The sequence below is a fragment of the Bufo bufo genome, chromosome 5, assembly GCF_905171765.1.
Source record: "Bufo bufo chromosome 5, aBufBuf1.1, whole genome shotgun sequence".
NCBI lineage: Eukaryota > Metazoa > Chordata > Amphibia > Anura > Bufonidae > Bufo > Bufo bufo.
The window spans coordinates 58,784,356-58,809,822 of NC_053393.1; the positions used below are offsets into that span (position 1 = coordinate 58,784,356).

Sequence of the window (25,467 nt, forward strand, 5' to 3'; positions counted from 1 at the left end):
AGAGCTCAGAGACAGGATTGTGAACCCCTTTTGACCAGCCTGTTTTAGGCCTTAGGGCTGTTTCACACGAGCGGATGCCGTGCGTGGCATCCGCTCCGTGAAAGAGTGCCAAGACCCGATGCAGACTGCAGAGGCACGGAGCATTAACATGACTGATAATGCTCCGTGCCTCTCTGTGATCTCTTTACTACGAAATCACAGTTGTCACTGTGATCTCGTAGTAAAGAGGTCACAGAGAGGCACGGAGCATTATCAGTCATGTTAATGCTCCGTGCCTCTGCAGTCTGCATCGGGTATTGGCACTCTTTCACGGAGCGGATGCCACGCACGGCATCCGCTCGTGTGAAACAGCCCTTACTGACCAAGCATTTTTCTTCCTTTTTTTATTGTCGTCTTCCAAGATCAATAACTTTTTTATTTTTACATCTATGTAGCTGCATGGGGCTTGTTTTTTGTGGGACAAGTTGTAGTTTTAATTTTTCGGTATAAATAACGTAATATCATTATTCTCTTTGGTACAATTACAGCAATACCAAGTACATATAGTTTTTATTTTACGTTTTACTACTTTTTTGCGGGACAACCTGTAGTTTTCATTGATATCATTTTGAAGTAAATTAAATTTTTTGATCACTTGTTATTAAGTTTTTTTTGGTGTCAACAAAGAATAAAATAGCAATTCTGTAATTTTAATATATATATTTTTTACAGCGTTCACCGTAAGGGTTAATTTTACTGAAATGTATGTAGTGCCTGTTGTTACGGATGTGGAAATACAAAACATTTGGGGGAGATTATTATAATTATTTTAATTTTTTTCATTGAAAAGCGTATCTTCAATGGAAAAAAAGCATATTTTGTCATTGGAATTTTTTTTATTTATTAAATGTATTTTGTTTTTTGCCACTTAATAGTCCAACAAGGGGACTATAACACAACATTTTGTGCATTGCATTTTAATGTAAGTGCCTTTTTGATATTGACCAGCAGGCTGCACCAGAGAGGCACAGCCTGCTGGAAAATACTCAAGGCTGACTTGGGGGCCTATATCAGACCCCAGCCAGTCTTTACACATATCGGAACCCAGCGATCACATTTGCGTGGTGCCAATGCGAGACAGATGCAGTCTGCTCTCTCTCTCAATGCTTTACATTGTGGGCGCCATTGCCCATGGCATGTAAAGCATTAAACAGCCCAGATAGGCACTCTTGCTGGTCTGTGCTGTTAGAGCAGGAGCGTGAATCTCATGTGATAGCTGGGCCCCAGCCTAATGCCGCTTAAGGCGTATGGGTGCCCTCTAAGGGGTTAATCAATGGAAGAGGGGGAAATATAGGCAGAGAATAGACCAAGTTGATCTGGTCTTTAGCACCATACCACGACCACAGGGATGTATAATTAAAGTCTTTTATTTTGAAAAGGTGACAACACGTTTCAGAGTGATATAACTCCTTTTTCAAGTCTAAAAGAGCATAAATAAAAATGCAAAATACAAAACAGAATTGAAAACATGAGAGCAAAGAAACTAATTTTCTTAATATTAAGATTAGTAGAATGAGAGAAATATTATTAAGAGATTTTATTTATTATTTATTAATGTACTTTATCATTTCAATTGACTGTGAAAAAAATAGTTTCTTTGCTTTCGTTTTTTCAACACTTTGTCACCTTCTCGAAATAAAGACTTTCATTATACATTCGTGTGGTCGTGATATTGTGCCAAAGACATGTCAGAACAATGTGGGCTATTCTCTGCCTATTCCCCCCTCTTCCATTGATTCATACTCCTACTGAGGGTTGGCAACCCCTTGAAGTTTGGATTGGATGACAACAGCAGCACCGACCCGTTCTTTCACACATGCCTACACTAGTGTTGTGCCTATGTTTGCACAACAAAAAAAGGTGAGCCTAACTATTTAAATTAGCGTTCATCATTTGATGCATATTACCCTATGAGAGCCTTTCCCCTTTTATTTTTGCCTAATTTGGTGTTAATGGAAGAAGTTCTGAACAACCAGGACTCTCACTATATATCTGGCTTCCCCACCAAACTAAGTAATATGGGGAGAAGGGCCTTGGTAAGAGACGTAACCAAGAACCTAATGACTACTTGTCTGAGCTACAAAGATCCTATATGCGGATAGGAGAAACCGCCAGAAGGTCAACCATTACTGCATCAGTCCATCAATTTGGGCTTTGTGTCAGAGTGGCCAGTAAGAAGTCTCTCCTCAGTAAAAGACACATGAAAGCCTTCCTGGAGTCTGCAAAAAAGGACTCTCAGACTGTGAGAAACAATAATTTCTGGTCCAATGAAACCAAGACTGAACTTTTTTTCCCCTTATTTCTAGGCATAACGTCTGGTGGAAACTAGGCATTGATTATCACCTTCCCAATGCAATCCCTACAGTAAAGCATGGTGGTGGTAGCATCATACTGTGGGGGTACTTTAAAATGGCAACAATGATCAGGGTTGAAGGAAATTTGAATGGAGCAAAGTACAGAGATTAATAAAAACCTGATCCAGACTGTTCAGGGCCTTAGACTAGGCCAAAGGTTCACGTTCCAACAAGAGAATTACCCTAAGCAAACAGCCAATTCAATATAGGAGTGGCTTAGAAACAACTCTGTAAATGTCCTTGAGTGGCCAATCCAGAGACCTAACTTGAGCCCAATCGAATATCTCTGGAAAGACCTGAAAATGGCTGTCTAACAATGGTCCCCATCCAAGCTGACAGAGCTTGAGGGGATCTATACAGAAGAATGGAAGAAAATCCCCAAATCCAGGTGCACAAACCTTGTGGCATCATATCCAAGAAGACTGGAATCTTCTTGGCCTAAGGTGCTTCAACTAATTCCTGAGTAAAGGGTCTGGATACCTATGTCAGTGTAAGATTTTAATTTTTCCTTTTTGATAAATTAGCAAAGTTATTGAATCGGGATGAGTGGACCCGTGGATGTTCGAGTTCGCCCGGTTCGGCCAAACTTTGGGTTCGGGACCCAAACTTGACCCGAACTTGAACCCAAACCCCATTGAAGTCACTGGGGACCTGAACTTTGGTGCACTAAAATGGCTGTAAAATAGTCGTAGTAAGGGCTAGAGGGCTGCAAAAGGAAGCAAAATGGGAGTAAGAACAGGACAATTGCCCTGCAAACAAATGTGGATAGGGAAATTACTTAAAATAACATAGAATAGAAAAAATACAAAATAATAATCTTGAACAAAGAGGCGGAGGTCAAAGTGGAGTAGAATCTTGAGGAGGCGGTTGACATGGCGGTGTAGGTGGAAGCGGCGGTGGAGGAGGAGGAGGTAGCCAACACAGTTTTTTTTTTGTTTTTTTCCCTTCATTTATTTTTTATTTTTTTGGGAAGACCCCAAAACATTGGGAAATAGAAAAGAGAATGCAAAGAGGAAGTGCTCTGGAGTATAACAATGGCTGGGTGCGGCTGGTATACTTGTCTACTCAGCACAAGGTACAGACAAGTGTTGTGGGATCCATGCCTGGCTCATTTTAATGAACGTGAGCTTGTCCACATTGGCTGTGAACAGGCGGCTGCGCTTGTCTGTGATTACCCCCAGACATTTGGAAAATACACTTGCTGCAGGGCAGGTCAGCACCTCCAAGGCATAAAGGGCAAGCTCAGGCCATGGGACCAATTTGGAGACCCAGAAGTTGAATGGGGCTGACCCATCAGTCAGTATGTTTAGGCATGTGCACATGTACTTTTCCACCATGTTGCTGAAATGCTGCCTCCTGCTAAGACATTCCATTTCAGCTGGTGATCATGGTTGTTGTGGCAAATTTTGCCACCAGCACACCACCAGGCCAGGCTTGAGTCTCAGCGACACCAACCACTCATCAGTCTGTTGTTCCATGCCCGTCCACAGCTCCTGCGCGGTGTGGGGTTTTTCCCCTAAACAGATGAGTTTCAAAACAGCCTGCTGTTGTTTCCCCCTGGCTGTGCTGAAGTTGGTGGTGAAGGTGTTATGCTGATGAGGAGGCGGTAGAGGAGGAAGGCAACAGGAGACAACGACAAATGTCCTGCATCCCTCAGTAATGGTAGGACATGCGCCAAACTGCTATCTGCCTCAGGCCCAGCCATTACTGCATTTACCCAGTGTGCAGTTAGGGAGATATAACATTCCTGCCCGTGCTTACTGGTCCACTTATTGGTAGTTATGTGGACCTTGCCACAGATGGAGTTGAGCAGTGCACAACTGATTTTGTCCGCCACTTGGTTGTGCAGATTTTTAGGCATTTGTTTACTAAATAAACAAAAAAGAAGGCACACCATAGGTTGAAAACGTATGGGAAAGGTAAAATAAACTCCAAATTGTCAAGCAATAGGCCCAACACTACTGTCGGCGTCTAGGGAATAAAATGAATCCCCAAGAGAGAAGTTAATATGTAGCCACGGATGCAGGTCTCCTCAGATGAGTGTGCTTGGGCCTTCACAGAGAATTAGTACATGGTGAAAGGATCAGACCTTACCAAATAGGCTAAATAGACACAGGTTTAACGTGAAGAGAAAATGTTTATAGTGTTTAACGCCATGCGGCTGATCAACACGATGGCGTTTTCTCTGGCTTTATAGTTACACCCATTGAACAAGTAAATAACGAATGTCGTAATGTTATCCAGACCCTCAGTAGACGAGACATGTTCTGGATTTTTAAGCTAAACTGCCTTAACCCAAATTGCTTAAATTAAGCATTTACCTATAAATTATATAATACCTATAAATTAAGCAATAAACCTATAATTCTACGTAATTTGACAAATACATATGTGTACATGTGTATACACAATATCCTTTTTATTATGATGATTCTTTTTAGGCTTCTGTATGTATTTATTTATGGCCAAACGCCTGTAGGTGTATTCATCTACAGTCGTGTCCAAAAGTTTTGAGAATGACACAAATATTAGTTTTCACAAAGTTTGCTGCTAAACTGCTTTTAGATCAACAATTACATGACATTTATGCAAAGAGTAAGTATTTGAGGTGTTGGCCCTTCTTTTTCAGGACCTCTGCAATTCGACTGGGCATGCTCTCAATCAACTTCTGGGCAACTTTGTCAAAATTAGTGGGTTTTTGTTTGTCCACCGGCCTCTTGAGGATTGACCACAAGTTCTCAATGGGATTAAGATCTGGGGAGTTTCCAGGCCATGGACCCAAAATGTCAACGTTTTGGTCCCCGAGCCACTTAATTATCACTTTTGCCTTATGGCACGGTGCTCCATCGTGCTGGAAAATGCATTGTTCTTCACCAAACTGTTGTTGGATTGTTGGAAGAAGTTGCTGTTGGAGGGTGTTTTGGTACCATTCTTTATTCATGGCTGTGTTTTTGGGCAGAATTGTGAGTGAGCCCACTCCCTTGGATGAGAAGCAACCCCACACATGAATGGTCTCAGGATGCTTTACTGTTGGCATGACACAGGACTGATGGTAGCGCTCACCTTTTCTTCTCCGGACAAGCATTTTTCCAGATGCCCCAAACAATCGGAAAGAGGCTTCATTGGAGAATATGACTTTGTCCTAGTCCTCAGCAGTCCATTCACCATACTTTCTGCAGAAGATCAATCTGTCCCTGATGTTTTTTTTGGAGAAAAGTGGCTTCTTTGCTGCCCTTCTTGACACCAGGCCATCTTCCAAAAGTCTTCGCCTCACTGTGCGTGCAGATGCGCTCACACCTGCCTGCTGCCATTCCTGAGCACGCTCTGCACTGGTGGCACTCTGATCCTGCAGCTGAATCCTTTTTAGGAGACGATCCTGGCACTTGCTGGACTTTCTTGGACGCCCTGAAGCATTTGTAACAACAATTGAACCTCTTTCCTTGAAGTTCTTGATGATCCTATAAATTGTTGATTGAGGTGCAATCTTAGTAGCCACAATATCTTTGCCTGTGAAGCCATTTTTATGCAACGCAATGATGGCTGCACGCGTTTCTTTGCAGGTCACCATGGTTAACAATGGAAGAATAATGATTTCAAGCATCACCCTCCTTTTAACATGTCAAGTCTGCCATTTTAACCCAATCAGCCTGACATAATGATCTCCAGCCTTGTGCTCGTCAACATTCTCACCTGAGTTAACAAGACGATTACTGAAATGATCTCAGTAGGTCCTTTAATGACAGCAATGAAATGCAGTGGAAAGGTTTTTTGGGATTAAGTTAATTTTCATGGCAAAGAAGGACTATGCAATTCATCTGATCACTCTTCATAACATTTTTGAGTATATGCAAATTGCTATTATAAAAACTTAAGCAGTAACTTTTCCAATTTCCAATATTTATGTAATTCTCAAAACTTTGGCCATGACTGTATATATTTTTCTTTTTTTTTTTTAGCCTTTTTATTCTGTGCATATGATGTCCCTATCTATTATAGCACCCACAATTTATTCATGCAGTTTTAGCTATGAAAAATGTTATGTTATTATGTATTTATTAGAATTTATTATTATTTTTATATACATCCTTTATTTCATTCTTTTTATATGCATCTTGTGTGACATTTTATATTTTTTTATTATTATATACATTTCCCTTTTTGAGGGATGACTTTGCTTGTAGTCCATTCGTGACAACCCACCCCTCTTTATATTCTAATTTTAATTCTCAACCTTTTTTGTGATGCCCCTAGCCTCCAAGTCTGGCAAACGGCTCCCGGGGCTTTTTTGACATCGCTACATACAGCCCAGTGATCACGTGATGCTGTTTTTCTCCTGAGCACCGGGCTCTCTGCTGTGCCGGCCCAGGAGCGTCATGTTGCCAGGAGGCCGAATGCATTGCATGATCACGCTGCGGTCACAAGACCGGGAATGCGGTCATGTGGCCCCAGCAAGGCCAGCGAGGCTCCAGTATCAAAGGGTGACGCTCAAGTACCTTTTGATAGCGGTACCCCTGTTTATAATAATATTAAGCATATTTCATAACATAAAGGACCACTGTGGCAATGTGTATCTGCCTTTGTTTAATAGTTTTTCAAACTGTATCCAGTAATAAGTCTTGGGGCTGTTTTTTGGAAAAATGCATAGTGATTCTGCAGTAAACATTTTGAATATTTTTCATCTGCACCTGGTTGGTTCTTTGCACCGATGGTTGTTTCTTCCTTTCTGCACTTGATTGTGCAGGGCAGGGATGGCTCGCCTGGAAAAGTAGTGGTGGCCGGGAACCACATCCTGTGGGACAGCCACCACCATAAGGTTTTTAAAAGTCTCTGTCTCCACCAGATGGAATGACAGCATTTCAATGGCCAGGAATTTTGAAATGCTGCCATTCGAGGCCAGGGATCGCTGATAGGTAGGGGGGTACTTCCTATTTCTCTCCAGTGTTTGGGTATGGACAGCTGAACGCTTCCATGGGATAGTGTGGACATGATGGGTGACGGTGGTGGAGGTGGTGGTGTTGCTGCCACATTGTCTGTTTGCGGGGTGGCATATGCCACTGTCACTCCAGAGAGGAAGGAAGAGGCTGAGACGTAGCAGAAGAGGGAGCAAGAGGTGTTTTTTTTTTAGGTGTGTACTCCACTGCAGCTCATGCTTTGCATTTAGATGACTGGTCATGCAGGTGGTGCTCAGGTTTGAAACATTTATGCCTCGCTTCAGGCTCTGATTGCACAGCATGCAAACCACTCACATCTTGTCATCAGCACATTGTCTGAAGAACTGCCACAACAGGGAACTTATTGAAGCTGGCTTTGGTGTGGTCAGTCCCTGGGTGCGGTGGGCAGTAGCAGGCATACTGGCTAGGGGACAGCCACTCTGCTTTTGCACCCTGCTCCCTCTTTTGCTGTGCGGCTGGCTCTGTGTGACCACCACCTCTTCCTCCGAACTGCACACATCCCTTGCATGACTTTGATTCCATGTGGGGTCTAGGACCTCATCATCCTTCACATCATCTTCCACCCACTCTTCACCCCTGGCCTCCTTGCCGACCTGCACGCGGCAGAAAGTCGCAGCAGTTGGCACCTAGGTTTCGTCATCATCATCAGAGACAAGCTGTGTTGGTCCTTCCATGTCCAAATCCTGAAACGTAAGTGGTTGGGCATCAGTGCACTCATTCTTTTCCACTTCTGGGGCAGGGCTGGTGGATGGTCCACGGAAACCCCACCAGCAGAGTCATCAAAAAGCATAAGAGACTGCTGTATGACTTGGGGCTCAGACTGTTTGGCTGATTTGCAAGGGGGTGAGGTGAAAGACAGATGCCCATGGGCTGCAGGTGCCAACTCTGTGCTTTCAGCAGGGGACCGGGTGGGAGACAATGTGAAGGAACTGTAGGTACTGTCAGCCATCCAATCTACTACCACCTCTACTTGTTCTGGCCTCACTATTCCTACACCGGTATTCTGGCCTACAAAATGAAGCTGAACGTCCTGTCGTCTACATGCACCAGAGGAAGGTGTTTCATTTGGGCATGTAGCTGGCAGAGTTCGACTACGTCCTCTCCCTGAAACAGGAGCTCCACCAGCAGCACCACCACCAGGGCCAAGTCCCTTATTTGATGCACTCCTTATTCTTTGAGGTCACCCACCAAACTAACAGACAGATTAACTATATTAATTTCCCTGTCACGTACGCAGGGCAGGTGTACCTCACATTAAAAATGGGAATATGTCACCCACCGAACTAACAGACAGATTAAGTATATTCATTTCCCTGTCACATATGCAGTACAGGTGTACCTCACACCAAAAATGGGTATATGTCACTGCCCGAAATAACAGTCAGATTAACTATATTAATTCCCCTGTCAAATATGCAGTGCACGTGTATCTCACACCAAAAATGGGTATATGTCGCCCACCGAACTAACAGACGGGTTAACTATTATATTTTTGTGTCAGGGGTACAAAAGTGGTGCATTGCACCCACAAAAAAATCAATGTAGGTCACCCACAGAATTAACAGCCAGATAAATTATTATATTTCTGTGTCAGGGGTACAAAGCTGGTATATTGCACCCACAAAAAATTATTATAGGTCACCCACAAAACAAATAGCCAGATTTCTAACACTCTCCCTCGCTTCAGCTGCCTTCTTCCTGTCCCTGCACTAGAGCTGATGGGCGGTGCTACACGTGATCCAGCTTGTATAGAGGCTGGGTCACATGATGCACCGGCCAATTACAGCCATGCCATTACTAGGCATGGCTATGATGGCTTCTAAGTGTCCACAGCTTAAAAGCTTGTTGATTGGCTGCCCTGCAGTCTTTCAAAAGCTTTATTAAATGACCGAACACTGAACTCAAACCCAAACTTTTCCGGCAAAGTTCGGGTTCTCTCAACACTAATATTGAACATTCTGTTTTCACTTTCTCATTATGGGTAAATAGTGCATAATGATGGGAAAAAAATTTTTTTATTTTATTTTAGCACAGGGCTGCAACATAACTAAATGTGAACAAAGCGAAACTGTCTGAAGACTTTCCGAATGTAAGGTGTGTCATTTTAATAAATTCTCCTCCATCATGTAGTGCTATACAGAGGCACCCTATGATGGTACACAACGTATAATTTGGCTTTGATGTGTTAAACTATAGAGACTACATCTATCATCTCTGCAGTCTGCATAAAGTCTAATTTAGTGACACAGAATACAAATTTGTAGCAGTACAGCATGCTTAGTTTTCCACAGAAATGGGGACAGTTTACACATAGATGCAATATCAGACACAGACAAGAGTGGCGCTGTGTTTAGAGGAAAAATTATTTATGTATTTCTACTTTCTACTCTGATTTCTGTCATTGAATTAGAAACGTTGGAATCAATATTCACACAATAGTAACCTGAATTCTTCATTACGCCGTTTGTATTTTTGCTCAAACACCTATCACTGTAAAAATCTATAATACACAATTATCAGTGAATGGCAGTCTCAAATAGAACCTCTGATGCCTGCAGGAAAAAAAATTTAACTTCTGTCATAGCAAACTCGATTTGTTAAAAAATAAGCAAAGCTTTATTTTTGTCAGATTGAGTTTAAGTCAATTCAGGCAATGTTAGTAACAACTCGCATATGGATAGTGCAGTTGTTTTCTCTACCATTGGATTGTGATTATTTAATCACTTTTCTTCCTGGGAAGACATGTCGCAAGAAGTCCTCATAATGCACCATTATATGGAGAAATTGTTTCACCAAGAGCTTTGACAGAATAGCATTTCCACTTACATAACTTGGTTAGCAACATTGAATATAGTGCATGAATCAAGGATATGATGGCAGCAATGACAACAGATAGCAAGATATGGTTTCTTGTTCTATTCATATAAATCTATGAATGGAATGTATCAACAGAAAACTACAAAAAAACACATCTTTTTCTATGTGACTATCTATCTATAAAAAAATCATTAAATGTTCCAGTATTTACATAAAGTACTGGACACATACAAAATACTTTTTTCTGTATCTTGCTTTTGAACTTTACTGTGTTGACTGGGACTGGTTGAGCTGAGTCTTCATATTTAGGTAGTATAGAAACACTATACACACTGATGTGGGTCTGTAGGAAGCTCCCCTGCCACTCCCTGCTCTCTTAGGGAGAAGTCAGTATGTTATTTCTTCCTTGTGACTTTATTAGGTTTGTGACAATTTTCTAACCATTACAGGTACAGTCTGTTCATACGTAGCATATATGTAGCAGAGATCAGAGATATTAGACCCCATTCAGATCTATTGAACCATTATTCAGTCACAAAATGTTCTGCAACAAATCTTCCCCATGTGAACATATCTTTAGGGCCAAATACTCAGGGCAATGATCAGGAGCAATCCGCTCATTCCTGATCATTGCCAGCTTTTTAACATTGCATAAAGATGCATTAACCTAGAGCATCTTACTCTACATATGGATAAACAATCCCTGGCTTGAGAAATTGAAACGTTGCCTGTTTGACATTGGGTGTGTAAATTGGACTTTGCTCCCATTTCTTGCAGCTGCCGTAAGGCACACACCTTAAAGGGGTTGTACAGCCTGCTTGTATTGATGATCCATCCACCAGAAAATGCATAAGCAACATTTTTCAAGTTTAAATAAAGTATGAAAGGTTTTATTGAGTGCGGAACAAACTTCTATATTCTGTACTGCATGGTTTTGAAAGAGGAACTGTCTCCTCTACTCACATGTCTGCTTTAGGACTTAAAAGCTTTCAAGTCAACATAGATGAGCTGCAATACTAGTCATTGGACAAGAGTAGTATTTGACAGTAATAGCAAAAAAAATTCTTACGTGCAGACAGGAAGTGAAGATTTAGAGCCGAAGGAGGAAACTGACTGCAACCAAGTTAGGTGGAATGTTGTATCTGTTACATAAATCACATTTAACAAAATGTTATCCCACTGAATGAACCACTTACTGCTGTACGTAATATTAAATCCACGTCCAGACATGGAATGATCTGCTTGGAATTCCAGCCGCAGTATATGATTGTTACCAGTAAGATGAGATGGGACTTCTGCACCGGTGAACGTTCCTAATATTGGAGAGTCTAAAGAGTCGCCATCTTTAATAGCCAGGTAATCAAACTGAGACTCCAAGTCAAAATCATTAAAAGACAAATGTATCCGGCTGCCTGGATCTGAAATGATGGTCCAGATGCAGTTTAAATTGTTTCCGTAACCTTCTGGGTAGTCAGGAGAGAGGACTGTTCCCATCGGTGCAGTAAAATTTGACAGGCATGGAACTGTAAAAATGAAATACAATAAATTAGTGCGTGGACAGGTTTTAGCAAGCTCTTCACTTTACTTTAAAAAATTTGCATAATATGCAGCTTGTTAGTTTTTGATTGCCTATGTGTGGGCATAATCCCTGGACAGAGTCCAAATGAACATTACAATTGTCAGCTCTAATTGCATTTTCTTTGTCTGAAAACTCTCCATTGCAAATGACTCCAGTTACATGTGTAACATAGAAGACGATGTAAAATCATTCGCAAAGTAACAGAAAACAGGATTATGGGTTTGCTTAAATTAAGAAAAAAAAACATGTAAGACTTGGAAGAGAAGAAATCTGTAGCTGATTATACAAATCTTCATTAACTTGCTGGATGTGTTCACTTAAGTCTAAACAACAGATGGTGTAAAATTTCTTAGTGTATGATATTAGGATTAAGTTTGTGTACTATGGGGGCAAGCAACTTATTTTTATTCAAAGGCATGGAGTAATAGAAAAGTATAGTTTCAGATAAGCTCCTGAGCTGGCAAAAAAGGCAAATCTGTATATCTGTTATCTAATTTACAAAGAAGAGGGAACACTCCAGATATGGTGGACTGTGGAGGACCCGCTTTTATTTTCTCCAAGTGCAACATTTCAACCCAACACAATAAGGCCTTTCTCAAGCTCTCTATCTATTTTCACTTTTCTGTGTGCGTGTGGTGCCATCAACAAAGACAAATTCACAAATTTCCAGGGCTAAAAGTCCAAACATCTTTTATTTTCCTTCCAACACCTGACATGGCATGCAAGTTCATTGGTCCCTTTTGCACATCCACATGTGCATGACATACAAAAATAATTCACCTTGCCCATCTGGGCGCTAACTATAAAGCAGGTTACCTCACTTATGTACAGGCTCAGGTAAAACAACCTTAGGATTAGGCCTTTCACAGTTTACAGATTATTTAGCTTCCAGACACTGACACTAAATGAGGATCCCAGCCCAGTCTTTATCCCAAAGATAATGAGCCCAGCAGTTACACCTAGGTTCATCTCCAGCTAGAGGAAAGTGCTATACTGGAAGGGAGGGAATGGTAGGTCCCTCTACCAACACCTACCCACCATTCTATAAAAAATACAGAACTATTCCACAATTTAAAGAAATGTGCATTAGCAAACTGCACATTGCTGAAACAACACTGCATTCCTGGATTCCTTAACTTACCCATCTGAGCATTCTAATGGAGATATACTTTAGCATACACATTGTTATACTATATATCTATTTATCTATCTATCTATCTTTCCCATATCCATCTATCTGCTGATTTCATATCTGTCTATTTTAGACTCTGGTCTAAACAACCCCAACAGCTGATTGTGGATAGCACAGGCCTCTACATAACTTTGGCGTATCCAGTGCCAGTCTAAATGTAAGCCAGCTTTCATGCTGGCTTGCATTTAGACAATTTTCTATGCCTAAAACATTTGATTGTGGCGCAAATAACCTTTGTGCGACAATCTGTGCCAGAGTAAATGACCCCCTTTGGGTTTTCAATAGAATGTTTTGAAAGTGTCTTTAAAATGCCTTAATTTAAAGGGTTTCTATAAAACTCTGATCCCCTTTTCATATGGCCAGGCAGAAAGAACTCACTTCTCTCTTCTTCCAGTCCTCACTGGACTGGAAGCGTGATGTGCGATCTATCCACACATCACCACTGCCTGCCACTGACTAGCTAGCAGCAGTGATGTATGGATAGCATATCGCACTTCTGGGACAGTGATGACCGTAAGCGGAGGAGAGGGAACCTAGGAGCTGAGGCTAAGGAGACAGTGACAGTTGAGTCAATTTTTTTAATCTCTATATCCAATATCAAAAAGGATTCATAGTTTTGGAGAACCTCTTTAACATAGTAGTAATCTCCCACAATGGCCACACACTTAACTCAGTTCGCAAGCAAACGGAAAAAATGGCTATGCTAATGTTTTCTTTTTAATGAGGTATGGCCTTTTAATACAATTATCACCAATTGGTCTTACGAAATGTGGCAATATGTCTATACTCTCCCATTTTAATCAAGAACTACAGCTGAAGTCTAGAAGGAATACCTTGGATTGAATGTAACTCATTTTACTCCTGTGGATTGCAGCTGTGACTAAATTCTTCAAATTTGAAAGTGGGACTACAAAAGTTTGCAGTAAAGTTGCAGCCTTAAGCTTTGTTTGTTAAAGTGATTTCCTAAGACTTAACTAAGGTTGGTCATCGATACCAGATTAAGAGGTGTCTGACTACTGGTATCAGTGCCGATAAGCTATTTTTATAAGCCAGAACCAGACACCAAAACTACCCAGCTCCACACACTGTCTACTGGTCCTGCCATGATACTGCAATGCTGCACACTTTTACTTGAACGTGAGCAGCGCTGCAGTAACCACACAGTACATATACAAACAATTGTTGTCATTTTTACCACATTTGTCGAATGGACTCATAAAAATCTTTTTTTTGCTACACTTCAGTGTAATATTTGTTAGCTTCACCATATATGTCAGTATGCATATACAAGAGAATAAATACTTACAGATACATATTGGGATATTTGCAGACCACTGATTATTTTCTTTACAGGATATTGATTTCTGTCCTATTAATTCAAATCCAAACTGACATTCAAATCTTAGGAAATCTCCATTGGAGAAGCCGTCTCCTTCCCGAATACCATACAATGGGGTTCCAGGATCACCACAGCTTTCCTTTTCAATTTCTATAACAATAAGAGAAAGTTAAAACTTAGGACAAAAAGGCTATAATACAACACAGAAGTGTCTTTCAGATCCCAGGAAATAGAAATAAGCCAAATACCAAATGTTTGCAATATGTGCCACCAGGTAGTGGGGTATGGTGTAAGATTCTAAACAAATCAAATTTAATTTTATATTTTCCCCAAATTTGGGTACATTTTAAATCTGAATTTTTCGGCAATAAAATTTGAGCTAATTTCCCAAAATGGAGTGAACAATTTTCAGCTCAGAAGACAGGAAAGATGGAAAAGAAGGATCACATGACCCCAGACGTTGTGTCTAGGGATGAGAGAATCGACTTCGGATGAAATATCCGAAATTGATTCGCATAAAACTTCATTTCAATACTGTACGGAGCGATCGCTCCATACAGTATTAGAATGTATTGGCTCCTATGAGCCAAAGTTATCAATTTGCGAAGTCTAGCGAGACTTCGCATGATAACTTCGGAAATTGATTTATACTGTAAAAAAACATCACCCGAACTCGGGTTCCACAAAGTACCACAGTATAAATCAATTTCTGAAGTTATTATGCAAAGTCTCGCGAGACTTCGCAAAATAATAACTTCGGCTCATCGGAGACAATACATTTTAATGCTGTACGTAACGCTCGCTCCGTACAATATTGAAACAAAGTTTTATGCAAATTGACTTTGGATGTTTCATCCGAAGTTGATTCGCTCATCCCTAGTTGTGTCCCTCCTCAATTTGAGAGGCATTTGCTGCTAAAAAGCAATTTTTTTGGACCATTTTATAAACATAAAAATCCTACAGTGCAGTTTGATTTTAAAGAGGTTGTTTGTTACTAGAAATAAGTGATGTTATGTAAAATTCAACTGGCTGCTTTGCGGAATTTCACAAATAAATTCACTTCTTGAGGAATTACTTTATCACAAAGTGCATTTCTTTGTATGTAGCGGGAACAATGATGGGAACAGCGATGGCGTCACCCCCCTCAGATGCCATGTTCATAGCTGATTGCAGCATCTGAAATTAACATTGAGGGCTTTCAGGGGTTAGTCCAGTAAAAAATATAAATCAATAAAAAATACTCATCCTATCCATTTGAGGCCGGCAGCCATCTTGATTGTAGACACAGCACAAAATCTCGCTGTGCGGCGTGGTGACATAACAGATTTTGCACGGTATCTTCAATCAAATTGGCTGCGGTGGCCTTGTCGCCTACAAGTTGAGGAGTCATGTATTTTTTGGTTTGAATGTAATTTCAGGGAAAATTGATTTCTTACCACGAAGCACGAGGAAATTCGACTTCGCGGAGAATCTAATTTTTCCTAAAATTCTGATTGAATTCCACTTCGGATATTTTATAGAATACATCTAGAATATAATCATATAAAAAGTAGGGCAACATATTTGGGCATTAGTCCACATGTAATTTAATACTATACTGTTGAAATTGATTAACAAGGACCTGTCACTAGGGATGAGCGAACCCGAACTGTATAGTTCGGGTTCGTACCGAATTTTGGGGTGTCCGTGACACGGACCCGAACCCGAACATTTTCGTAAAAGTCCGGGTTCGGGTTCGGTGTTCGGCGCTTTCTTGGCGCTTTTTGAAAGGCTGCAAAGCAGCCAATCAACAAGCGTCATACTACTTGCCCCAAGAGGCCATCACAGCCTTGCCTACTATTGGCATGGCTGTGATTGGCCAGTGCAGCATGTGACCCAGCCTCTATTTAAGCTGGAGTCACGTAGCGCCGCACGTCACTCTGCTATGATCAGTATAGGGAGAGGTTGCAGCTGCGACGTTAGGGCGAGATTAGGCAGATTAACTCCTCCAAAAGACTTCATTCTGTGATCGATCTGCAGCTGTGGATCATTGAAGTGCTATTATTGACTTGCTCACTTGTTTGAGGCTGCCCAGAGCGTTTTTAGATCACTTTTTTTCTGGGGTGATCGGCGGCCATTTTGTGACTTGTGGTGCGCCAGCACAAGCTATCACCAAGTGTATTTAACCATCGATAGTGTGGTTATTTTGTGCTATATCCTACATCAGCTGCAGCCTGAGCCTGTGTCACCGAAGTGCATTTAACCATCAACAGTCTGGTTATTTTTTGGCCATATACTACATCAGCTGCAGGCTGAGCCTGTATCACCGAAGTGCATTTAACCATCGACAGTCTGATTATTTTTTGGCCATATACTACATCTGGTGCAGGCTGAGCCTGTGTCACCCAAGTGCATTTAACCATCAACAGTGTGGTTATTTTTTGGCCATATATTACATCAGGGGCAAGTTGAGCCTGTCACCCAGCGCCTAAAAAATAGACCTGACATTTCTATTCAACCAAATCTGTACTGTTTTAGCTGGTCAAGTTATTTGTAGTGACCGTAAAAGCACACTTTTTTTTCTGGGTTGAAAAACCATTCCCAAATTTTCCATTCTCAAAATAACTAGTTTCTGGTATTTGAGGCCTACTTGAAATCTATCCCAAAAAGAATATCTTACATTGAAGCTAGTGATAGTGTCATTCAGAAAAACCTAAGACACACGCTAGCGTGCAGATAGAAGTCTGATTCTGTGATTAAACCTATACCTGTCACACAGCGCAAAAAAAAACAGGCCTCACATCTCTATTTAACCAAATCTGTACTGTTTTAGTTGGTCAAGTTATTTGTAGTGACCGTAAAAGCACACTTTTTTTTCTGGGTTGAAAAACCATTCCCAAATTTGCCATTCTCAAAATAACTAGTTTCTGGTATTTGAGGCCTACTTGAAATCTATCCCAAAAAGAATATCTTACATTGAAGGTACTGATAGTGTCATTCAGAAAAACCTAAGACACACGCTAGCGTGCTGATAGAAATCTGATTCTGTGATTAAACCTATACCTGTCACACAGCGCAAAAAAAAACAGGCCTCACATCTCTATTTAACCAAATCTGTACTGTTTTAGCTGGTCAAGTTATTTGTAGTGACCGTAAAAGCACACTTTTTTTCTGGGTTGAAAAACCATTTCCAAATTTGCCATTCTCAAAATAACTAGTTTCTGGTATTTGAGGCCTACTTGAAATCTATCCCCAAAAAAATATCTTACATTGAAGCTAGTGATAGTGTCATTCAGAAAAACCTAAGACACACGCTAGCGTGCTGATAGAAATCTGATTCTGTGATTAAACCTATATCTGTCACACAGCGCAAAAAAAAACAGGCCTCACATCTCTATTTAACCAAATCTGTACTGTTTTAGCTGGTCAAGTTATTTGTAGTGACCGTAAAAGCACACTTTTTTTTCTGGGTTGAAAAACCATTCCCAAATTTACCATTCTCAAAATAACTAGTTTCTGGTATTTGAGGCCTACTTGAAATCTATCCCAAAAAAAATATCTTACATTGAAGCTAGTGATAGTGTCATTCAGAAAAACCTAAGACACACGCTAGCGTGCTGATAGAAATCTGATTCTGTGATTAAACCTATACCTGTCACACAGCGCAAAAAAAAACAGGCCTCACATCTCTATTTACCCAAATCTGTACTGTTTTAGCTGGTCAAGTTATTTGTAGTGACCGTAAAAGCACACTTTTTTTTCTGGGTTGAAAAACCATTCCCAAATTTGCCATTCTCAAAATAACTAGTTTCTGGTATTTGAGGCCTACTTGAAATCTATCCCAAAAAAAATATGTTACATTGAAGCTAGTGATAGTGTCATTCAGAAAAACCTAAGACACACGCTAGCGTGCTGATAGAAATCTGATTCTGTGATTAAACCTATACCTGTCACACAGCGCAAAAAAAAACAGGCCTCACATCTCTATTTAACCAAATCTGTACTGTTTTAGCTGGTCAAGTTATTTGTAGTGACCGTAAAAGCACACTTTTTTTTCTGGGTTGAAAAACCATTCCCAAATTTGCCATTCTCAAAATAACTAGTTTCTGGTATTTGAGGCCTACTTGAAATCTATCCCAAAAAGGATATCTTACATTGAAGGTATTGATAGTGTCATTCAGAAAAACCTAAGACACACGCTAGCGTGCTGATAGAAATCTGATTCTGTGATTAAACCTATACCTGTCACACAGCGCAAAAAAAAACATGCCTCACATCTCTATTTAACCAAATCTGTACTGTTTTAGCTGGTCAAGTTATTTGTAGTGACCGTAAAAGCACACTTTTTTTTCTGGGTTGAAAAACCATTCCCAAATTTGCCATTCTCAAAATAACTAGTTTCTGGTATTTGAGGCCTACTTGAAATCTATCCCAAAAATAATATCTTACATTGAAGCTAGTGATAGTGTCATTCAGAAAAACCTAAGACACACGCTAGCGTGCTGATAGAAATCTGATTCTGTGATTAAACCTATACCTGTCACACAGCGCAAAAAAAAACAGGCCTCACATCTCTATTTAACCAAATCTCTACTGTTTTAGCTGGTCAAGTTATTTGTAGTGACCGTAAAAGCACACATTTTTTTCTGGGTTGAAAAACCATTCCCAAATTTGCCATTCTCAAAATAACTAGTTTCTGGTATTTGAGGCCTACTTGAAATCTATCCCAAAAAGGATCTCATACATTGAAGGTATTGATAGTGTCATTCAGAAAAACCTAAGACACACGCTACCGTGCAGATAGAAGTCTGATTCTGAGATTAAACCTTAACCTGTCACACAGTGCAAAAAAAAACAGGTCTCACATTTCTATTCCAGCAAATCTGTACTGTTTTAGCTGCTCAAGTTATTTGTAGTGACCGTAAAAGCACACTTTTTTTTCTGGGTTGAAAAACTATTCCCAAATTTGCCATTCTCAAAATTGTGGTGAACGGGAACAATGAGGAAAACATCTAATAAGGGACGCGGACGTGGACACATGGACATGGTCGTGGTGGTGTTAGTGGACCCTCTGGTGCTGGGAGAGGACGTGGCCGTTCTGCCACAGCCACACGTCCTAGTGTACCAACTACCTCGGGTCCCAGTAGCCGCCAGAATTTACAGGGATATTTGGTGGGGCCCAATGCCGTTCTAAGGATGGTAAGGCCTGAGCAGGTACAGGCATTAGTCAATTGGGTGGCCGACAGTGCATCCAGCACGTTCACATTATCTCCCACCCAGTCTTCTGCAGAAAGCGCACAGATGGCGCATGAAAACCAAGCCCATCAGTCTGTCACATCACCCCCATGCATATCAGGGAAACTGTCTGAGCCTCAAGTTATGCAGCAGTCTCTTATGCTGTTTGAAGACTCTGCTGCCAGGGTTTCCCAAGGCCATCCACTTAGCTCTTCACCAGGGGTGGAAGAGATAGAATGCACTAACGCACAACCACATATGTTTCCTGATGATGAGGACATGGGAATACCACCTCAGCACGTCTCTGATGATGACGAAACACAGGTGCCAACTGCTGCGTCTTTCTGCAGTGTGCAGACTGAACAGGAGGTCAGGGGTCAAGACTGGGTGGAAGACGATGTAGGGGACAATGAGGTCCTAGACCCCACATGGAATGAAGGTCGTGCCACTGACTTTCACAGTTCGGAGGAAGAGACAATGGTGAGACCGAGCCAACAGCGTAGCAAAAGAGGGAGCAGTGGGCAAAATCAGAACACCCGCCGCCAAGAGACTCCGCCTGCTACTGACAGCCGCCATCTGGGACCGAGCACCCCAAAGGCAGCTTCAAGGAGTTCCCTGGCATGGCACTTCTTCAAACAATGTGCTGACGACAAGACCCGAGTGGTTTGCACGCTGTGCCATCAGAGCCTGAAGCGAGGCATTAACGTTCTGAACCTTAGCACAACCTGCATGACCAGGCACCTGCATGCAAAGCATGAACTGCAGTGGAGTAAACACCTTAAAAACAAGGAAGTCACTCAGGCTCCCCCTGCTGCCTCTTCTGCTGCTGCCGCCTCGGCCTCTTCTGCTGCTGCCGCCGCCTCGGCCTCTTCTGCTGCTGCTGCCGCCGCCTCGGCCTCTTCCTCTGCCTCTGGAGGAACGTTGGCACCTGCCGCCCAGCAAACATGGGATGTACCACCAACACCACCACCTGCGTCACCAAGCATCTCAACCATGTCACACGGCAGCGTTCAGCTCTCCATCTCACAAACATTTGAGAGAAAGCGTAAATTCCCACCTAGCCACCCTCGATCCCTGGCCCTGAATGCCAGCATTTCTAAACTACTGGCCTATGAAATGCTGTCATTTAGGCTGGTGGACACACACAGCTTCAAACAGCTCATGTCACTTGCTGTCCCACAGTATGTTGTTCCCAGCCGCCACTACGTCTCCAAGAGAGCCGTGCCTTCGCTGCACAAACAAGTGTCCGATAAAGTCAAGTGTGCACTGAGCAACGCCATCTGTGGCAAGGTCCACCTAACCACAGATACGTGGACCAGTAAGCACGGCCAGGGACGCTATATCTCCCTAACTGCACACTGGGTAAATGTAGTGGCGGCTGGGCCCCAGGCGGAGAGCTGTTTGGTGCACGTCCTTCCGCCGCCAAGGATCGCAGGGCAACATTCTTTGCCTCCTGTCTCCTCCTCCTCCTACTCAGCTTCCTCCTCCTCTTCTTCCACCTGCTCATCCAGTCAGCCACACACCTTCACCACCAACTTCAGCACAGCACGGGGTAAACGTCAGCAGGCCATTCTGAAACTCATATGTTTGGGGGACAGGCCCCACACCGCACAGGAGTTGTGGCGGGGTATAGAACAACAGACCGACGAGTGGTTGCTGCCGGTGAGCCTCAAGCCCAGCCTGGTGGTGTGCGATAATGGGCGAAATCTCGTTGCAGCTCTGGGACTAGTCGGTTTGACGCACATCCCTTGCCTGGCGCATGTGCTGAATTTGGTGGTGCAGAAGTTCATTCGCAACTACCCCGACATGTCAGAGCTGCTGCATAAAGTGCGGGCCGTCTGTTCGCGCTTCCGGCGTTCACACCCTGCCGCTGCTCGCCTGTCTGCGCTACAGCGTAACTTCGGCCTTCCCGCTCACCGCCTCATATGCGACGTACCCACCAGGTGGAACTCCACCTTGCATATGCTGGACAGACTGTGCGAGCAGCAGCAGGCCATAGTGGAGTTTCAGCTGCAGCACGCACGGGTCAGTCGCACTGCGTATCAGATACACTTCACCACCAATGACTGGGCCTCCATGCGAGACCTGTGTGCCCTGTTGCACTGTTTCGAGTACTCCACCAACATGGCCAGTGGCGATGACGCCGTTATCAGCGTTACAATACCACTTCTATGTCTCCTTGAGAAAACACTTAGGGCGATGATGGAAGAGGAGGTGGCCCAGGAGGAAGAGGAGGAAGAGGGGTCATTTTTAGCACTTTCAGGCCAGTCTCTTCAAAGTGACTCAGAGGGAGGTTTTTTGCAACACCAGAGGCCAGGTACAAATGTGGCCAGACAGGGCCCACTACTGGAGGACGAGGAGGACGAGGATGAGGAGGAGGTGGAGGAGGATGAGGATGAAGCATGTTCACAGCGGGGTGGCACCCAAAGCAGCTCGGGCCCATTACTGGTGCGTGGCTGGGGGGAAACACAGGACGATGACGATACGCCTCCCACAGAGGACAGCTTGTCCTTACCTCTGGGCAGCCTGGCACACATGAGCGACTACATGCTGCAGTGCCTGCGCAACGACAGCAAAGTTGCCCACATTTTAACGTGTGCGGACTGCTGGGTTGCCACCCTGCTGGATCCCCGGTACAAAGACAATGTGCCCACCTTACTTCCTACACTGGAGCGTGATAGGAAGATGCGCGAGTACAAGCGCACGTTGGTAGACGCGCTACTGAGAGCATTCCCAAATGTCACAGGGGAACCAGTGGAAGCCCAAGGCGAAGGCAGAGGAGGAGCAAGAGGTCGCCAACGCAGCTGTGTCACGCCCAGCTCCTCTGAGGGCAGGGTTAGCATGGCAGAGATGTGGAAAATTTTTGTCAACACGCCACAGCTAAGTGCACCACCACCTGATACGGAACGTGTTAGCAGGAGGCAACATTTCACTAACATGGTGGAACAGTACCTGTGCACACCCCTCCACTTACTGACTGATGGTTCGGCCCCATTCAACTTCTGGGTCTCCAAATTGTCCACGTGGCCAGAGCTAGCCTTTTATGCCTTGGAGGTGCTGGCCTGCCCGGCGGCCAGCGTTTTGTCTGAACGTGTATTCAGCACGGCAGGGGGCGTCATTACAGACAAACGCAGCTGCCTGTCTACAGCCAATGTGGACAAGCTGACGTTTATAAAAATGAACCAGGCATGGATCCCACAGGACCTGTCCATCCCTTGTGCAGATTAGATATTAACTACCTCCCCTTAACAATATATTATTCTACTCCAGGGCACTTCCTCATTCAATACTATTTTTAATTTCATTTTACCATTATATTGCGGGGCAACCCAAAGTTGAATGAACCTCTCCTCTGTCTGGGTGCCGGGGACTAAATGTGTGACAGTGGCCTGTTCCAGTGGTGGGTGACGTGAAGCCTGATTCTCTGCTATGACATGAAGACTTATTCTGTGCTGACATGAAGCCAGATTCTCTGTTACGCGACCTCTCTCCTCTGCCTGGGTGCCTGGGCCTAAATATGTGACAGTGGCCTGTTCCAGTGGTGGGTGACGTGAAGCTTGATTCTCTGCTATGACATGAATACAGATTCTGCGCTGACATAAGGCCAGATTTTCTGTTACGGGACCGCTCTCCTCTCTCTGGGTGCCGGGGCCTAAATGTGTGACAGTGGCCTGTTCCAGTGGTGGGTGACGTGAAGCCTGATTCTCTGCTATGACATGAAGACAGATTCTGCGCTGACATAAGGCCAGATTCTCTGTTACGGGACCTCTCTCCTCTGCCTGGGTGCCTGGGCCTAAATGTGTGACATTGGCCTGTTCCAGTGGTGGGTGACGTGAAGCCTGATTCTCTGCTATGACATGAAGACAGATTCTGCGCTGACATCAGGCCAGATTCTCTGTTACGGGACCTCTCTCCTCTGCCTGGATGCCTGGGCCTAAATGTGTGACAGTGGCCTGTTCCAGTGGTGGGTGACGTGAAGCCTGATTCTCTGCTATGACATGAAGACAGATTCTGCGCTGACATAAGGCCAGATTCTCTGTTACGGGACCGCTCTCCTCTGTCTGGATGCCGGGGCCTAAATGTGTGACAGTGGCCTGTTCCAGTGGTGGGTGACGTGAAGCCTGATTCTCTGCTATGACATGAAGACAGATTCTGCGCTGACATAAGGCCAGATTCTCTGTTACGTGACCTCTCTCCTCTGCCTGGGTGCCTGGGCCTAAATGTGTGACAGTGGCCTGTTCCAGTGGTGGGTGACGTGAAGCCTGATTCTCTGCTATGACATGAACACAGATTCTGCGCTGATATAAGGCCAGATTCTCTGTTACGGGACCTCTCTCCTCTGCCTGGGTGCCAGGGCCTAAATGTGTGACAGTGGCCTGTTCCAGTGGTGGGTGACGTGAAGCCTGATTCTCTGCTATGACATGAATACTGATTCTGCGCTGACATAAGGCCAGATTCTCTGTTACGGGACCTCTCTCCTCTGCCTGGGTGCCTGGGCCTAAATGTGTGACAGTGGCCTGTTCCAGTGGTGGGTGACGTGAAGCCTGATTCTCTGCTATGACATGAAGACAGATTCTGCGCTGACATAAGGCCAGATTCTCTGTTACGGGACCGCTCTCCTCTGTCTGGGTGCCGGGGCCTAAATGTGTGACAGTGGCCTGTTCCAGTGGTGGGTGACGTGAAGCCTGATTCTCTGCTATGACATGAAGACAGATTCTGCGCTGACATAAGGCCAGATTCTCTGTTACGGGACCTCTCTCCTCTGCCTGGGTGCCTGGGCCTAAATGTGTGACAGTGGCCTGTTCCAGTGGTGGGTGACGTGAAGCCTGATTCTCTGCTATGACATGAAGACAGATTCTGCGCTGACATAAGGCCAGATTCTCTGTTACGGGACCTCTCTCCTCTGCCTGGGTGCCTGGGCCTAAATGTGTGACAGTGGCCTGTTCCAGTGGTGGGTGACGTGAAGCCTGATTCTCTGCTATGACATGAAGACAGATTCTGCGCTGACATAAGGCCAGATTCTCTGTTACGTGACCGCTCTCCTCTGTCTGGGTGCCGGGGCCTAAATGTGTGACAGTGGCCTGTTCCAGTGGTGGGTGACGTGAAGCCTGATTCTCTGCTATGACATGAAGACAGATTCTGTGCTGACATCAGGCCAGATTCTATGTTACGGGACCTCTCTCCTCTGCCTGGGTGCCGGGGCCTAAATGTGTGACAGTGGCCTGTTCCAGTGGTGGGTGACGTGAAGCCTGATTCTCTGCTATGACATGAAGACTGATTCTGCGCTGACATGAAGCCAGATTCTCTGCTATGGCATGAAGAGACTGATTCTCTGCTGACATGAAACCAGATTCTTTGCTATGGCATGAAGAGACTGATTCTCTGCTGACGTGAAGCCAGATTCTCTGCTATGGGACCTCTGTCCAATTGATATTGGTTCATTTTTATTTTTTAAATTTTTATTTTAATTCATTTCCCTATCCACATTTGTTTGCAGGGGATTTACCTACATGTTGCTGCCTTTTGCAGCCCTCTAGCTCTTTCCTGGGCTGTTTTACAGCCTTTTTAGTGCCCAAAAGTTTGGGTCCCTATTGACTTCAATGGGGTTCGGGTTCGGGACGAAGTTCGGATCGGGTTCGGATCCCGAACCCGAACATTTCCGGGAAGTTCGGCCGAACTTCTCGAACCCGAACATCCAGGTGTTCGCTCAACTCTACCTGTCACCACTCCAGACATCTTTTCCCATCTTTTTTAGAGAATAGCTTTATTCCTTATGAAATAAAAATTCTGGGACATCTTTTCTTAGAACTTTCAGTTGTGCTGTTCCTTTTTTACTCCTCTTCAATATTTATGAATAAACTGACCACTGATATTTACCTTTGAGAAAAAGTGTGTCTATATAAAGTCTGGTACTGTCAGCATTTATTAGACAGTGTGAGAGTGTGCAGGCACACCACCCCATCTGGTAACGAAGAACAGCA

General features: G+C 43.5%; 1 protein-coding gene across 1 annotated transcript in view; it reads right to left on the reverse strand.

The window, feature by feature from the left end:
* The window catches only part of CSMD3 (CUB and Sushi multiple domains 3), a 1,177,406-nt gene that overhangs the window by 774,209 nt on the left and 377,730 nt on the right, over nucleotides 1-25,467 (reverse strand). The window contains exons 11-12 of the mRNA XM_040431881.1: nucleotides 14,240-14,422; nucleotides 11,359-11,685 (exon numbers count right to left, since the gene is read on the reverse strand). Coding sequence (XP_040287815.1) covers nucleotides 11,359-11,685; nucleotides 14,240-14,422 — 510 coding nt within the window. The remainder of the gene's footprint in view (nucleotides 1-11,358; nucleotides 11,686-14,239; nucleotides 14,423-25,467) is intronic.